This window comes from Molothrus aeneus, chromosome 30 (assembly GCF_037042795.1).
Source record: "Molothrus aeneus isolate 106 chromosome 30, BPBGC_Maene_1.0, whole genome shotgun sequence".
Lineage (NCBI taxonomy): Eukaryota > Metazoa > Chordata > Aves > Passeriformes > Icteridae > Molothrus > Molothrus aeneus.
Genome location: NC_089675.1, coordinates 740,526 through 756,578, shown reverse-complemented (window position 1 = coordinate 756,578; position 16,053 = coordinate 740,526). Strand labels below are relative to the sequence as shown.

The 16,053-nt window shown below is 60.3% G+C and overlaps 1 protein-coding gene across 1 annotated transcript in view; it reads left to right on the top strand.

The window, feature by feature from the left end:
• The first annotated feature begins 375 nt into the window (after positions 1-375).
• Positions 376-16,053, top strand: part of HDAC7 (histone deacetylase 7) — a 35,484-nt gene continuing 19,806 nt past the window's right edge. Inside the window, exon 1 of the mRNA XM_066567773.1 lies at positions 376-734. Within this exon, the coding sequence (XP_066423870.1) occupies positions 683-734 (52 nt within the window). The 5' untranslated portion in view covers positions 376-682. The remainder of the gene's footprint in view (positions 735-16,053) is intronic.

The following is a 16,053-nucleotide window of genomic DNA, read 5'->3' as shown; positions in this document are numbered from 1 at the left end:
ACTGGGCTGCAGCTCTGCACTTCCCTCTGGGCTCAGCCCTGGGGATGCTCGGGGGGCTTTGGGGTTGGGGACAGCCCAAAGGGGTCCCGGTGCTGCCCCTTGGGGGGACAGGGGTGGCCTGGGGGCTGTCACAGCCGTGGCCTCCCCCTGCACGGGTGCTCCCATCAGCCCTACCTGCTGCGACCCGGCTCTGTCTCGGCGAGGTGAGAGTTGTTGTGCAGAGTTTCCTCTTTTATATCCTCTTATGTCACGCAGCCCCGGCGGCTGAGCTGCCCGAAATAGCTGCCAATCCCGGGAGGTTTCACTTCAAGGTCTCTATTCTTGGCTCGCCGGCGTTTCTCAGTCATGAGCTCAGGGAGCGCGGCGTGAGGAGCAGCAGGCAGTGCCATGCAGGGATCCTGCCTCTGGCCCGGGGTGGCTCTGAGGGGACAGGGTGGGCACAGCCTGGCCCGGCAGCTCTGAGGGACCCCGGCTGGCTGGGGATGCACTGAGCCCTGAGGAGCCGCTCTGGGACGGGATGAGTCAGTTCTGAGCGGCTGCTCCACCGCCCCGGCTGTGTCTGACCCAGCTGAGCACGGCTCAGACGCTCTCCCTGCTGCTGAGGATGGGCTGGGCGGCAGGGATGGAGCAGAAGTGAACGGGGGATGCGGAGCTGTGGCTTCCCAGGAGCGGAACTCGCTGGATGTTCTCAGGCTGGGAGATCTGCACCACGCTGGTGATGTTCAGCCCGTCCTGTAAGTGCCTCTCCCATCCCTGGGTGTTTGTTCCTTCCCTGCATGGCTGTGAGCCCTGGCGGGGCTGGGGGAAGGTGTGAAGGGAGCATCCCTCAGGATGCTCAGGGATGGGGAACAAGGCTGGGCTTGCTCCTGGGCCTGTCGTGGAGCTGCTGCCAGTGTCTGGTGGGCACAGCCACCAGTGGGGCCAGCCCAGGGCACTGGGGGTTGATGTCCCATCTCAGGTTGTTCTGCAGCCTTGGAGCCACGGGAGGGGAGCCACGGCATCGGTCCCAGCTGCAGCAGCAGGCACAGGACAGGCTCCTCTCTCAGCTGCATTTTCTGGCTCCTCTGTCAGCTGCATTTTCTGGCTGTTTCCGAGCAAACTCAGGAGTTGCCCACCAGCTCTGCTCAGATCTGTTGAAGGCGCTGCCTGAGGGGATGCAGGAGTTGTGCTTCCCCAGGACTTTGGCTGGTTTTGAGGGTGCTTCTTGGGAGGAACCTCATTTTCCGGACTTCCTTTCAATTCCTTTAACACTTTCAATCTCTCCTGCCTGCCTCCAGCCTTGCTGCATTAGGTGCATTTCCACCCCAGACCAGGTCATGCCCAGCTTGGGGCACAGCCAGCATCCTGCCCCTGGGGCACTTATGGCACAGGGGGGGAAAGGAAAAAGCCCTTTGAGGGTGGGGAAGGTGCTGTGGTGGCTTTGGCTGAGCTTTGGGAGGTGCTTGGGGCTCTGTACGTGGGGTTGCTGGGGAGGGAGTGTTGTGTTCCGAGCTCGCATCCTGCCTCCGCTGCGGGGAGCGGTCACGTGCGCGCGCGAGGCCTTTGTCCTGCGCCTCGCTGCTTTTTTTAAAATTTATTTTTAGGTGCTCTCTGGCTTCCTCTTCCTCCTGCGCCGCGCTGCACTCCCACTTTCTAGCTCCCTCTTCTAGGATTGCTTTTTTGAACAGTCAGTTCCTCCTTAGAGCCATTTTTGCAGGCCTTTGTCTGCGCTTGGGAGCCGGCCCAGTTTGGCGTTAGCAGCTGCTGGCTCCTCTGGGTAAGCAAGAACAAATAAAGGTTTACACTGAATGAATCATTTGAGCCTTATCTGTCCTTCCCAGTCGGGACAGCTGTGCAACTCCTGCTGCAGTGCCTGGAGGGCACGGAGGCTCCTCAGAAAGCTCCTCCTGCCACTGGCCAGCCCTCACGGGTTTGTGCTGCTGATCCCAGGGCTGCCCCAGCCAATCCTTCCTATCTCCAAGCTCCATTCCATGCTTGGTTGGGAAGCTCCACTCTGTTCTGGCTCCTTTTCCAGGAGCACTTGCTCCACTTGGCTGCTTTGGGCTCGCGGGTGCTTTGGGTGGTTTGGTCGCTGGGTGAAAATGCAGAAGCGTCATGGTGGGATCCATGTCATGGTGGGATCCTTGTGGTGGTGGGATCCTTGTGGTGGTGGGATCTTCATGGTGGTGGGATCCTTGTGGTGGTGGAATCCTTGTGGTGGTGGGATCTTGGTCGTGGTGGGATCTTGGTCGTGGTGGGATCCTCATCCTGGTGGAATCCTGGTCATGGTGGGATCCTCATCCTGGTGGAATCCTGGTCGTGGTGAGATCCTGGTTGTGGTGGGATCCTCATCCTGGTGGGATCCTCATCCTGGTGGGATCCTCATCCTGGTGGAATCCTCATCCTGGTGGGATCCTCGTGGTGGATGAGTTTGAAGGCAGACAGGGTGTGTGGTGATGAGCTCCTGGCATCCCCCTGGGTGTGGGACACAGTGTGGCACTCAGTGGCGTGGCTTCGCTGGTTTCAGAGGCAGGATTTGCAGATAAGTGGCCGTAATTTAATAACAAGTAACAAAGGTTTAATAACAAACGTGGGAGGAGGGAGGGGACAAAGGCAGACAAAGCCCTGGGCTCGTGCCTGGGAAGTTTGGATCTGACACCAAGGTGAGGAGTTGACCAGAGCTCGTGTTGGACCCTGGGCATGGAGGGTTCCTGAGGGATGCCCTGGCAGCCAGCAGGGGCCTGGATCCATCACCCCTTCCCCTCCCCTGGCAGCCCAGAGTGCCCCGTGCCAGGCTGAGCCTGCACAGCCCCACCAGGCTGGGGTGGAACCTGCTTTTCTCCTATGGCAGAGCAGCTCTCAGCCTTTTACCACGAGTGTGCCCAGCCAGGGCTTGGCTTCTCTGCCCTTAACTCATTTTTTAGCCATTAGGTGGGCAAAAGTCCTGCTGGGTTTGTCCAGGCAGTGTTTGTGGAGCTGTGGGGTGGGCTGCGTTGTGAGACCTCATCTCCTGTGGTGGGTCCATCCCAGGCCGTGCAGGGATGCTGAATCCCCCCTTCCCCACCAGCTGCAGGCTCCATAAAGCGAGCAGGAATAATTCACCTGGATTAAACCACCGATCTTCCCTCTCCTTCCAAGGCTCTGCCGCCGTAAACAGCCGCGGGCTGGGGTAGGTGAGTGGAGGCAGCCAAGGCCTCGTGTCCACAAATGACTAAATCCTGCCTGAAAAGTCAAAGTATGAAAACATTATTTTTTGGGTTTGGCTGAGCCTCACGGATTGCTGGGATCGAGCCACCTTGGCTGCCTCTGGACACTGCCTGCAGCTCTGCCCACCTTGCAGCCAGAGAGGAGGGTGGAGGAAGGCTGGCGAGGGCATGGGGGGGTCTGGCAGGGATTTGAGGGTGCCAGTTGTCACCTGAGGGCTGGGTCAGGAGCCTGCCAGGCCCTGAGGTGGGTCTGTCACCCTGGGCTTTGAGCACAAGCAGGGCTGGACCTGCCTCTCTGCATCCCTGCTCCCAAATTGCTTCTTCTTCCTGTGCTCGCATCTCTGGCTGCCCGGGCTGGGGAATTTCCTGCTGCTGGGATGGATGATGCTGATGTGGGGCTTTGGATAACAGTGCTGGGGGGCTTTGGATGACACTGATGTGGGGCTTTGGATGACGCTGATGTGGGGCTTTGGATAACAGTGCTGGGGGGCTTTGGATGACACTGATGTGGGCTTTGGATGACACCAATGTGGGGCTTTGGATGACACCGATGTGGGGCTTTGGATGACATTGATGTGGGGCTTTGGATGACACTGATGTGGGGCTTTGGATGACACTGATGTGGGGCTTTGGATGACACCAATGTGGGGCTTTGGATGACACCGATGTGGGGCTTTGGATGACACCGATGTGGGGCTTTGGATGACGCTGATGTGGGGCTTTGGATGACGCTGATGTGGGGCTTTGGATGACACTGATGTGGGGCTTTGGATGACACCAATGTGGGGCTTTGGATGACACCAATGTGGGGCTTTGGATGACGCTGATGTGGGGCTTTGCCTCCCATCGCAGCCTCCCGGGGCAAGCCAAGCTCATTCCCAGCTCCTTGGGCTCTCACAGCTCTCACCCACTGGCAGGGCCAGTGCCTGGCTGGATCCCTGGTGGTTTGTGGGTGGATCCCTGGTTTGGGATCCCTGGTTTGGGATCCCTGCACTGTTCCCAGGTGCCCGGAGCCGCTGGCACAGGGCTGGCAGCCGCCAGCCCCCGGTGCAGAGCCAGGCCCGGCGGTGAGACGCTGGTATGTGAGATGTAAACTCAATCCCAAAGTTTAGATTACAGCCCTGTGAAAAACATCAGCTCCCCTAAATGGAGCCCAGATGGTGGCGGAAGCCTCGAAGCCGAGGGCCAGGAATTGCAGGAACCGTGTGAGCAAAGGGCCCGGGGCCGTGGGGGAGGAGAGGGAGGGAGCTGGGGTTAAGGCATGGAGGGTCAGCTCCTAAACCAGGCTGGCTCCTCAGGGCTGGGGTTACAGCATCCAGGGTCAGCTCCTAAACCAGGCTGGCTCCTCAGGGCTGGGGTTACAGCATCCAGGGTCAGATCCTAAACCAGGCTGGCTCCTTGGAGATGGGGTTACAGCATCCAGGGTCAGATCCTAAACCAGGCTGGCTCCTTGGAGCTGGGGTTACAGCATCCAGGGTCAGATCCTAAACCAGGCTGGCTCCTCGGAGCTGGGGTTACAGCATCCAGGGTCAGATCCTAAACCAGGCTGGCTCCTTGGAGATGGGGTTACAGCATCCAGGGTCAGATCTTAAACCAGGCTGGCTCCTTGGAGCTGGGGTTAAGGCATGGAGGGTCAGCTCCTAAACCAGGCTGGTTCCTCAGAGCTGGGGTTATGTAGGGACACAGGGCACCTGCAGGGACACAGAACTCTTGTAGGGACACAGGGCACCTGGGACACCTCCAAAATCCCTGCAGGACTGAACTTCTGCTGACTCTGTGCTTTTGGGCGGTGCCAAAAAGCACCAGGTGGGAGTGAGGAAATGGGACACTGGGTGGGAGTGAGGAAATGGGACATCGGGTGGGAGTGAGGACCGGTGACTTTGATGTTCTTAATGCAGTGTCAGCACTGCACTCCCCACTTGAGAAAGGCTGAAAAAGCTGCAGGAAGGAGGCCCTGCCTGGCAGGGAGAGGCGATGGTGAAGCCCAGGCTGGTTGGTTGGGCAGAGCACACTCGAGGCCTCGGCTCCTGTGGCGGCTGAAGCAGAGCAGGAGGTGCTGCAGGCAGGGGCTGAGCTGTGGTTTGTGCGTTGGCCTCGTCCCTCCTGCGTGAACCATCCCGGTGACGCCACATCTGATCAGGGCTCGTGTCAAATCACAGCTCAGGGAGTCCCTGGAGCAGCATCTGCAGCTGCCTCCGGCCCTGGCCAGGGCTCCACGAGTCTCGGTTGCCGTTCCTGCGGGTTCCTTGGCCGCCTCCCTGTTTGTGCTGCGAGCTGTGGATCTCTATCAGTGCCGATGACGAACCCCTGAAAGCGAGCAGGGAGCTGGGAGGGTTTGGATTGTTTTTGCCTTGGTGGGACCTTGCTGTCAGAGCTGGATCCTCGGGGTGTCTGCCCGCTTTAGTCACAGCACCGAGCCTGGGTGGAGGCTCTGTCCCAGCTGGGGCTGGGCTGGGCCAGCACTGGGGACCAGGGATGGGGCTGGGCTGGGGGAGGTGGGTGCTGGCATGGGGGGACATCGGCTCCAGCACAGCCCAACCAGCCCAGCCCCTCACAGACGTGTCTGGGACACGGTGCCAGGAGAGCCCAGAGGGTGCAGGGCGTGCCTGGGAGGGGCGCAGGGTGTAGGACGGGGTGCTGGCACATCTGGAGGTGGGACAGAGAAACTTGCAGAAGGATTTGTGGGCTCAGCCTGGTTGGAGCTGGGGCGTGTGCTGGATCTGCACGAATCTCTGCGTCCTCCCTGCTCCTCCTGGGTCTCCTGGCTTGCAGGGGGAGCTGGAGCAGATCCTTGCAGGGCCCCGCCACATTCCCTCTGTCCACGTGGCTTCTGTGGTCATCCCCTCGCAGCAGCTCTTGTACATTCCTGACCCTGGGAATGAGGGATGAGGCTTGGCTGGAGCTCTCCCACTGTCCAGCCAGCCTGACCCCACAGCCCAGCTCAGGGCAGAGGTTCCCATCCCCATGCTGGGATCTTTCTGCATCCCATGGATCTCCCAGTCATGGGGACACCCCAAAGCAAGATCTGTGGGATGAGCAAAGCTCCCAAAGTGACATCTCACCACAAAACCTGGTGGTTTTTATTTTGTCAGATTACCCAAATTAACAGCAAGAACACTGACTTAGGTTGATTTCATGGCAGGGAGGAGGAATCCCACCCCACAGGTCTGGCTGGGAACTGTGGCTTTCGTGCAGGACAAAAAGAGCTCCGTGAGGCAAAGGCTGAGCAGGGAATTGAGTTTGGGGCTGGGTCGGTGGATTTGAGCCTGGATGGGGCAGGGGGGGCTCCGGGGAGGGTTTGTGCAGCCTGTGCTGCTGCTGGCTCGGGCTCCAGCTCTGGCAGGGCTGGGCTGAGAGGAGCAGCCAAACAGCTGGAGAGAGAGGAGGCGCAGCTCCGGGAGCCAGGCTGTGGGAGCTGATTGCTCTGGGAAGATTCAAATGTGTTTTATCTCACTGCAATCGTGGCCCCTCGCTCCAGACCCCTCCGAGGCAGGAATTCACCCAGGCACTGCCCCACGTCTGCAGCAGCCACAGGGTCTGCAGGAGCAGCCACAGCCCCTCCAGAGCCCCCTCCTTGGTGTCACCACCCAAAATCCCAAAAACCCACCGGGGCTGGGGGAGGGATGATGATGGAGGAGGGGTGGAGGAGGGTTCCCTGGATGGAAACCATTCCTGTGCTTCCATATTTTCCACCCGTCCACAGCAAAACCTCTCCCCTTGCAGGGGTTTCAGCATCACTCAGCCCTTTCTCTGCTCATCCCTGTTTGCTGCCATTCCAACCCTTAGGGCCGAGCTTGGGCTCCCCATTTTCCCTCCAGCAGCCCCCTCCACGTCCCACACAGGATTTTTTCTGTTGGGTTGCAGGAGCCCTGGCAGTGGGATGGCAAAGCAGAGCTCCCTGCCAGGCTCTGAGGGTGGATAGACCAGCTTTTCTCCTTCCCTTATCACCCTGAGCTTGGCTGCACGGCTGCCCACCACGAAAGGGCTTTCCAGTTCTCGGCAGCAAGGGGAGAATCGTGGAATTGTTAAGGTGGGAAGAGACCTCCAAAATCATCAGGTTCAGCCTCTGAAGGGTTGGAATGGCTGCAGAGGTTGGCAGCAAACAGCAAGGTTGACTGATGCTGAAGGGGAAAGGTTTTTCTGTGGAGGGGTGGAAAGTATGGAAGCACAGGATTGGTTTCCATCCAGGGAACCCTCCTCCACCCCTCCTCCATCTCCCAGCCCTGGGGGCTTTTCAGGATCTTGGGGGAAGAGTTTGGGTTTGGTTTTGCAGAGGGGCTGAGAGGAGCCCTGGGATGCTCAAAACCAGCGAGGTTTTACGAGGAGATTTACAGAGCAAACTGAAATTGTTCTTCTTGCCTCCTCTTCCGTGGTGTGCCTTAAATCTTCTTGAGAAGGTTTTTAATTGGAGCACGCCACGCTAAAGGAATAGTCCCAGGTGTGAGTGGAGTCTGTCCCAGTTTAGCTGGAAATGTTCAGCAAGCTGGTGAAGTTCTGCCAAATTCTCAGGGGGCATTTGGAAAATGCTCCCAGGGATGCACAGGGTGGGATTTTTGGGCTGTCTGTGCAGGGCCAGGGCTTGGACTGGATGATCCTTGTGGGTCCCTTCCCACTCAGAATATTCTGTGATTCTGTGATTCTATGAAAACATTTGTTCCTGAAATTGGAGTCATTCCTGGGATTGCAACACCCAGGCTGTGTTTCCAATTAATCTGCTGAAGTCGTCATGTATTTCCAAGTGCATTGGCTCAGCAGAGAGAAATCTGGCACTGGCTGGGGGCTGAAATGCCAGCTGGGATGTGCAGGGAATGAGATGAGGGAATGGCCCCCGGGGCTGGCCCAGGGCACCTGGCTGGGATCAGCGAGGGGCTCTGCTGGAGGGGGGGACCAGGGCAGAGCAGGCTCCTCCTGGGAATGGAGCTGCCTGGAATTGTTGTGGAGTCCCTGCCGGGTTTTTCCTGACCACTTCTGTTTCTGGGTGTGTGTTTTGTTGTGGGGAGGAGGGGAGGGGGCGCAGTGAGCTCTGCTCTGTGCGTTCCCTGCCCCACATCCTGGGGGGGGCCTCGGTGGGGATGGGGGGAGATATTTGGGGTGGTGGGGTGGCCTCTGCAGCCCAGCTCCTCCCAGGCCTGCCGGGGCTGCTCCTGCAGGGTTGCTTTGGGAGGGGAGCCATCCCTGGGGTGCTGTGGGGCAGTTTTGGGGTCAGTGCTGGGGTTTGGAGCCAGCTTGGTTTGGGATCCGGGGTCTTTTAGCTGCACCCCCACATCGGAGCCGTGCCCAGACACCCCTGGCCGTGCATTTCCCCTCCCTTGCAGCAGCTGGATGTGACCCTGCCGCATTCCTCTCCTCTCCCCGGGGATTTGCTGAGGAACAAGGCTGGATCTGGAGCCGGGTCCCAGCTGGGTGGGAGCGGCCCCAGCGCTGAGCACAAACACTCACGGAAAGGAAAGGCCGGGATTGCGTAGAAATCTTCCTTGTCCAAAAAAACGAGGTTCAGGCTGAGGGCCCCCTCCCTCTGGAGCCAGCAGGGAAAGGGATGGGAGCAGGGAACGGGGGTGGGAATAGGGAAAGGGAGCAGGGAAAGGGGATGGGAGCAGGGAAGGGGGATTAGGGCAGGGAAAAGGGATGGGAGCAGGGAAAAGAAATGGGAGAAGAGAAAAGGGATGGGAGAAGGGAAAAAGGAAAGGGGATCCAGGAGTAGGGAAAGGGGGATGGGAGTAGGGAGCCTGGATAGGGCAGGGAGGGCTCCGGGGAGGGTTTGTGCAGCCTGGATGGGGCAGGGAAAGCGATGGGAGAAGGGAAGGGGTCAGAGTAGAAAAGGGGGAAGGGAGCAGGGGAGGGGTCGGGGAGGGCTCAGGGCGTCTCCTGCTCCGGGGTCAGGGTTGGCTCTTCCCTTTCTGTGAGCTGCCTTTGGAACGGGGACGTGCCAGCTGCTGGGAGCTTTGGGAAGCAGAGCAGGGATGGGGTTTTCCTGCTGCAGCGCCTCCCTGGGAGCTGGGAAGCGCTGACGGGGACGGTGGTGACAGGACCACTCCCAAACTGGATCGGGGCCGTTCCCATCTGCGAGGGCAGCGCTGGGGCAGCGCTGGGAGTGCCGTGCAAGCCCGAGCACCCTCCTCGAGCCTGAAATCCCGAACAAAACCCCGGGGAAGCCGGGACAGGAGGGGGAAGGCGAGTTTTCCATGGATGTTTAGCACACTGCAGTGAGTCAACATCACGAATTTCGGGATTCTGTTCAAACTTCCCAAGTTCCCCAGTCCCGAAATAGAGCTGTCCCCTGTGCCTGGGTTCGAAGAGGTCCCTGCTGTGTCGTTTTCCAGCAGGGAGGATGTGATCTTTCTATATTTGCTTGCAGGACAATAATACTGATGGTTTCTATTTTTAACCCGTCAGCAGGGCAGAAATGCACTTGGGAATGTTCGGGGAGCAGAGCAGCCCTGGCCCAGCAGCCCAGAGAGGGCCTGGCCCCACTTTTGGGCCGGTAAAGAGGGGCCAGGCTGTGCTGGGATGGTCCCCCTGCTCCGGGGGACTCTGGGGGTGGTGGCAGGAGCAGGGACAAGTGGCATCATCCATCCTCTCATTTCCCTCCCTCTGGAAGCGTGGCTCTAGGTATCGCTGCTCCTGAAACCCCAGCTCTAAAACCACCTCAGACCTTGAAAATATGTCTGGTTTTGGAGTGTTTTAAAAGAAAAACATCTTCTGTCACCACCTTGATCATGTAGAAGGGCTGCAAGTGATAACTTGCTCTCCCAGAGCCCTCAGAAATGGGAGGTGAATACCAAAACCGGCACCGACTTGAGTGGCAACCCCAAATTTGGGGGCTGATTGGTGGCTTGGAGCTGTTCTGCTCCTGCCACCCTGCCCTGCTCAGCTGCCGTCAGCAGCGTCCTCGGCAGGCCGGGCTTGCGTGGGTCCTTGCAGGCTTTTCCAGCTGCTGACGTGAGCCAGAGCAGCTGAACTCGCGCACCTCCCATCTGGAGGGGAAAACAGGGATTTAGGGCGGCACCCGCTCCCCGGGGGCTCCAGTTCACCCTCAGGGCTGGGTCTGGAGAAAGCATCTTCTGCCGTCTGGGTGTCCTGGGTTTTTCCCTGCAGTGGAGAACCCTGCCAGGCCTTTGGGGTGGGCTCTGTGCTGCTGTGAAGCGGCTGAGGCCGAGCGGCGACCGCGGCGGATTTCGCACCGAAATCCAAAATCCCCGCCTTGCGCGGGGTCCTGGGTGAAGGTGGATGGGGCAGTTTGGGTTTGGGGCCGCTCCTTTGGGGGCTCTGGCTCTGCCGTGGGGGGCTGCAGCTGCCCGGGCCGCTCCTGGCCGGACAATGGGCGGAAGAAGCCGGGCCCTGCGCAGCTCCCGCGGCTGCTCCCGCTGCTCCCGGGCTATTTCCATCACATTGTCCCCGTGCAGGAAGGATGTCTCCAGCCTGCTTCCTCTGTGCCTCAGAGGGATGTGGGGCGGGCAGGGAGAGCAGGGGATTTGTTGTGCAAGAGGCACAATCCTGCTCCTCGAAGCTCCTCTGCCTGAGGAGGGAGGGGAAGGTCTCATCTTGCTCCGCAGTGGAGAAATACGGCCACGAAAGGGGGTTCTGGCTTTTGGGGATGTGTTAAGTGTGGGCAGGGCTCAGATGGTGACAAAGGAATGCTGCAAAGCCCCCCCTGGGTTTTTGCACAGCTCCCGCTGCTGTGGTGGGGCAGAGTTGAGGCTCCTTGCTGCGGCAGAGGAGGCCGAGCTCCAACATGCCAGGAAGTGAAAGTAGAATTAATTAAGACGGGAAATGATCCTAATTTGTTCTGGCTAAGTCCCTTTAGCAGCAGTGAGCCCCAAATATCTGAAGCAAGGCTCTCTGTTGGGGCATGGCCCTGCCTCAGAGGTGGCTGTGACGGATCTCTGGGGTTTGTCTGGGGGGCAGAGCCTTTCCTGGGGCTCTTGGTGCTTCCTGCAGGAGCCAGACTGGGAAATGCCCATCTCTGCCGGGCCTGGATCACCCTGGGACAGCCCGGAGTCCAAACCCAGCTCTCACATGTGCTGGCATGCAGTCTGCCCTGGGACAGCTCCAGCTGATTTTTCCATGGGGGAGCAGAAAGCTTTAGGGATCCCTTTTGGCTTTTTCCCTTGTCCCAGAGTGGATGGGGATGGAGCGGGGCTGTTTTACCCCGGGAGTCCCCGGGACTCCCTCCCTACCCCACCCCAGAGCTTTGTGACAAAGCCCAGGGTCAGGACCAGCCCCTGCGACCTGCCAGGAACACCAGGAGCTCGCGGATTTCGCTGCTGACAGGAGGTGTCCAGCGCTGCCAGGGTGATGGAGCAACATCCTGGCGGCATCGAGGGAAAATCTTGGATGGGATGCGGCCTCGTGGGGGCCCCCGGGGCTTGGGGAGATGTTCTGGGGCTTGGGGTGATGTTCTGTGTGGTTTAAAGCTCCCCAATGTGTGTTCTGGGTGTGTCCTGGCCCTTTTGGGGTCCCCAGGGGAGGAGAGATGGCGTGGAAGGAGGAGGGGATTGGGCACTTCTGCTCTCCCTTCTCCCAGGTTTGGAGCTGTGGAGGGGCAGCAGTTTTGTAACCAGCTTCCAAGTGATGCTGGAGGAGCTGCTGCAATGAAATCCCACTTCAGGCTGGCGTGGAAGCTTTTCCCTGTGGTTTTAAAATCCCAGCAAGAGCAGGGGAGCAGCTTCCTTAGAGTTTATCCCGTTCCATGTTCCTGTTTGCAAAGGGGAGAGGGTCTGGTGCTCCCCTCCGGGCCAGGGGGGCTGGAATGGGCACCCCTGGGAGCAGAAGGAGGGCTGGAATTGGGGCTGGACCCTGATTCACCTCAGCACTTCCACCTGCTCCTGATGCTGCCCGCTGCTGGCACCTGCCCGAGCCCACGCAAAACCTCCCTGTTTATTTTGTCTAAAAGCAAAATATCCCCCAGAGGGGCGGGGCGGGGAGGGGAGGGGAGGGATGCCCGCTGCGCCTTAATTGCACTTAATGAGCCTGATGAGGCCGGCTGCCAGCGAGGGCTTTGCCAGGGCTCGATCTGCCCGTGAGAACTGCAAGGGAGCGGCGGCGGCCGCGCCCGGGACCGCCCGCACCGGGGATCCGGGAGCTCCCGGGGCCGGGGGCCGCTCTTCCCGCAGCCCCGGCGGCCACGGGGACCCCGAGGGGCTGCGGGGACACGATGCCATCCGCGGGTGAGTGTGCCAGGCGGGTGGGGGGGCTGGAGCAGGTGGGTTTGGTGTGAGGAGCACCTGGAGCATCTCCTGCCCGGGGCGGGGTCCGTGAGCTGGAGCTGGGTGTGGGCCCGGTTGTTTGGGTGCCAGGTGGGCTTTAAGGGCCTGGATGTGTTTGGGGTTCTGCTGGGCTGACGCCAGCTCTGATCCCGAGAGGTCTGAGGGCTCAGTCCCCGCCATGAGCACTGATTCCTGGGTGTCCGAGTCATTGCTCCTCTGCTGGGCTCACCGGGAGTTTCTCTGCTGGTTCTTTTTCCTTTTCCCCCATCTCTGGACAGTTCAGCAGCAGCAGCAGCTCCTCTTGCTGGGTTAAAGCCCCAGGGCAGTGTTGCTCCATGCATGTGGAGCACTCACACACCCACCTGCACCCTCAGTCCTGCTGGCCTCCTCCAAGGCTTCTCTTCGGGACTCCAGGTGCTCCTGGCGTTCCCTCCCGCCACAAATCCTGCCTGCTTCTTTCCTGTGGCTTCTCCATCCCGGATGGAATTCCCAGCATCTCCCCACAGCTGCCTGCAAGCCCCAGCACCAAGCCAGGTTTGTCTCAGGGTGGCTGTCCCCACTGTCCCTGCTGCCCCACTGTCTCTGCTGTCCTCTGTCCCTGCTGTCCCTGCTGTCCCTGCTGTCCCTGCTGTCCCCTGTCCCCGCTGTCCCCGCTGTCCCCACTCTCCCTCCTGTCCCCGCTGTCCCCAGGGTGTGGCTCCTCAGATCCAGGCGGGTTTCATCCTCCTCTGCACTGAGGATTTGACACCTGCACCTTTCCCAGCCTCGCTGATGCCAACCCTGAGCTTTCCCAGCTCCTTCCCGAGCAGCCAGGGAGGGGAGGCAGCGCCCTCTGGGCCCGTGGGGAAGGGCACCCCAAGTGTGTTTGTGCAGGAAACTGAAAATGCTGTGGCTTCCTCCCTGTGACAGAAATAACTCAGGCTGGGCCCCAGGTCTGCCCTGGGGAGCTCCTCGGTGGCTCCTCAGACGCCCGAGGGTCAGCACGGGGCAGGTTTGGGGTGAGCCCCAGCTGGGCCCTGCCTGCTGGAGGTTGAGCAGTGCAGGGGTTGCTCAGGGAGTTGAGTTTGTGCCTCTTTCCCTTTGTGCCCGTGGAGCTGGGGCTGCCCGTGCTTCTCCCAGCTCCTTCTGCTTCTCCTGAGCCTCGGGATTTTTTCTTATATTTCCCTTTCTGCCCTCCAACCCAGCCCTGGACTTTGTCCAGCGTTTGCCAAAGGGATTTCCTTCCTGCGGCTCTAATTAGCGGGCAGGTCGCCTTGAGTAGCCACTTGCCGGGTGTGGGTATTGAGTGATTCCAGCTTTTTTTTGTCTCGGCGTTTCCAGATCAAGCACGAAGCCGCTTCGGGCCGCGCTGAGCCTTCCCCGGGGGGCTGTGACTCAAGCCGGGCTCTTGCAGCAGCAATTAAAAGGATAAATCGGTGCCGTGCCGGCAGCCCCGGGCTCCTGCCGGTGCCCGAGCAGCTCCCGGTGGATGCCCCGGGGAGGGAGGAGCCGCCGAGCCCTCCTCGCAAACCGGTCGGGAGCGCTTGGGTAACCCAGGAGAGAGAGCTGCTGCAATCGTTTGATCTCTGCTCCGCTTCCCTTGGCATCCTCCCGGGCTGATGTCACCTTCCCCGGGTCCTGGGAACGCGGGGCTGCGTCCCGGGGCATCATCGACCTGCTGGGAGAGCAGGGACCAGGAGAACACAGAGCTCATCCTGCCCAGAGAACAGGGAGCTCATCCTGCTTAGAGAGCAGGGACCAGGAGAGCAGGGAGCTCATCCTGCTGGGAGAGCAGGGAACAGGAGAGCAGGGAGCTCATCCTGCTGGGAGAGCAGGGAACAGGAGAGCAGGGAGCTCATCCTGCTGGGAGAGCAGGGAACAGGAGAGCAGGGAGCTCATCCTGCTTAGAGAACAGGGACCAGGAGAGCAGGGAGCTCATCCTGCTTAGAGAACAGGGACTGGGAGAGCAGGGAGCTCATCCTGCACAGAGAACAGGGACCGGGAGAGCAGGGAGCTCATCCTGCTTAGAGAACAGGGACTGGGAGAGCAGGGAGCTCATCCTGCCCAGAGAACAGGGACCAGGAGAGCAGGGAGCTCATCCTGCCCAGAGAACAGGGATCAGGAGAGCAGGGAGCTCATCCTGCCAGGAGAGCAGGGACCAGGAGAGCAGGGAGCTCATCCTGCTTAGAGAGCAGGGACCAGGAGAGCAGGGAGCTCATCCTGCCCAGAGAACAGGGACTGGGAGAGCAGGGAGCTCATCTTGCCCAGAGAGCAGGGAGCTCATCCTGCTGGGAGAACAGGGACCAGGGAGCTCATCCTGCCCAGAGAACGGAGCTCATCCCACCAGGAGTGAGGCCAGAGCCTCTCCCAGAGCGGGCAGGAGGTGATGCCGAGCTCTGGGCAGTGCTGGTGTCCCTTGCTGGGAGCCTGGGGAGGAAGATGAGGCTGATGGAGGGCACTGGGTGCTCCAGCTCGGCCAGAGCCGGGGGTTTGCCAGCCTGGAGGTGCTGCCTGTGTCTCAGTCCATCCCTGCCAGGAGGTGCTGGAGCTTTTTTCACCCAGGAACCCCTCAAGGAGAGGAGCTGGGCGGTGTGGAGGAGCAGCAGCTCCCCAAGGGGTGTTTGCTGCAGGGAAAGGCCCCACAGGAGCATCAGGAGGGGCAGATTTGCCTCCCCACTGGTCCAGGGCGATGTTTGGGGGTCCCCAGAGCCGGGAGGAGCCGGCAGATCCCAGCTGGGCTGGGTGAGGGATCCAGCGGGGCAGGATGTGCTCTGGGGCAGGTTTCTCTTCTGGGAAAGGAGGATTCTCCCCAGATCTGGTGGGTTTCTGTGATTTGAGGCTGCCTTGGCTCCCTTCAGCAGAGCCCCGTGGCCGCGGCGTTCCCGGTGCTCCTCAGGAAGCCGCGGTGGCTGCGAGGTTTCCTGGGGACACCTCTCCCTCCTCTCCCTCCTCCGCTCTCTGGGATGGGCTGGGTGACCCGTGGGGGTGGGAGGGGGCAGGAAATGACTGCCAGAGGTTTCCAGCTGTGCCAGGGCTGCGGTGGGGATGGAGCCACTCGCCGGCCCTGCTCTGCCCTGGCCCGGCTGCGGCTGCAGGAGATGAGTGAGCCCTTTGATCCCCCCTGCTCCCTGGGGCTGCCCACGCTCAAACCACATTTTGTGGGACCCGTGAGGCAGCTCCATCCTGCCTGTGCCCAGAATTTCCTGTGGTTTAGTAGCTGGATATCCCTAAGATCTCAAATTTAGGCCCAAAAAGCTTTTGCTGGGGGATTTTGCCTCAGCACATTTAGGGCTGGGTGCTCTGAAGGCTTTCAAAGCTCATCCCTGTATCCAAGGAGCTCCTGCAAATCCCTCCAGCTCCTCTGGGAGCAGGAAGGAACAGGAGAGAAGTTGTTTGGGCAGTGCCTGAGGTGAAGCTCGTGTCCATGTCAGGTTTGGGGTAACTCTGGATGTGGAGCTACCTCGGGATCCTCTGCACCACCCTCGCCCTGGAGGCAAAACCCTTCCAGGGCTGATGGACTTGAGAGCATGTGGAAAACCTGCCTTGGAACACAGACCTGGCTCACCTCCAGGAGTGTCTCATTTAGCCCTGAGGAGCTCCCTGTGCCTGGCCCAGGAATCCTGCTCTGGGTGCTGCGGGAGCAGCGGGGTCCCCTCGGATGGGATGGGAACAGCAGAACCGGG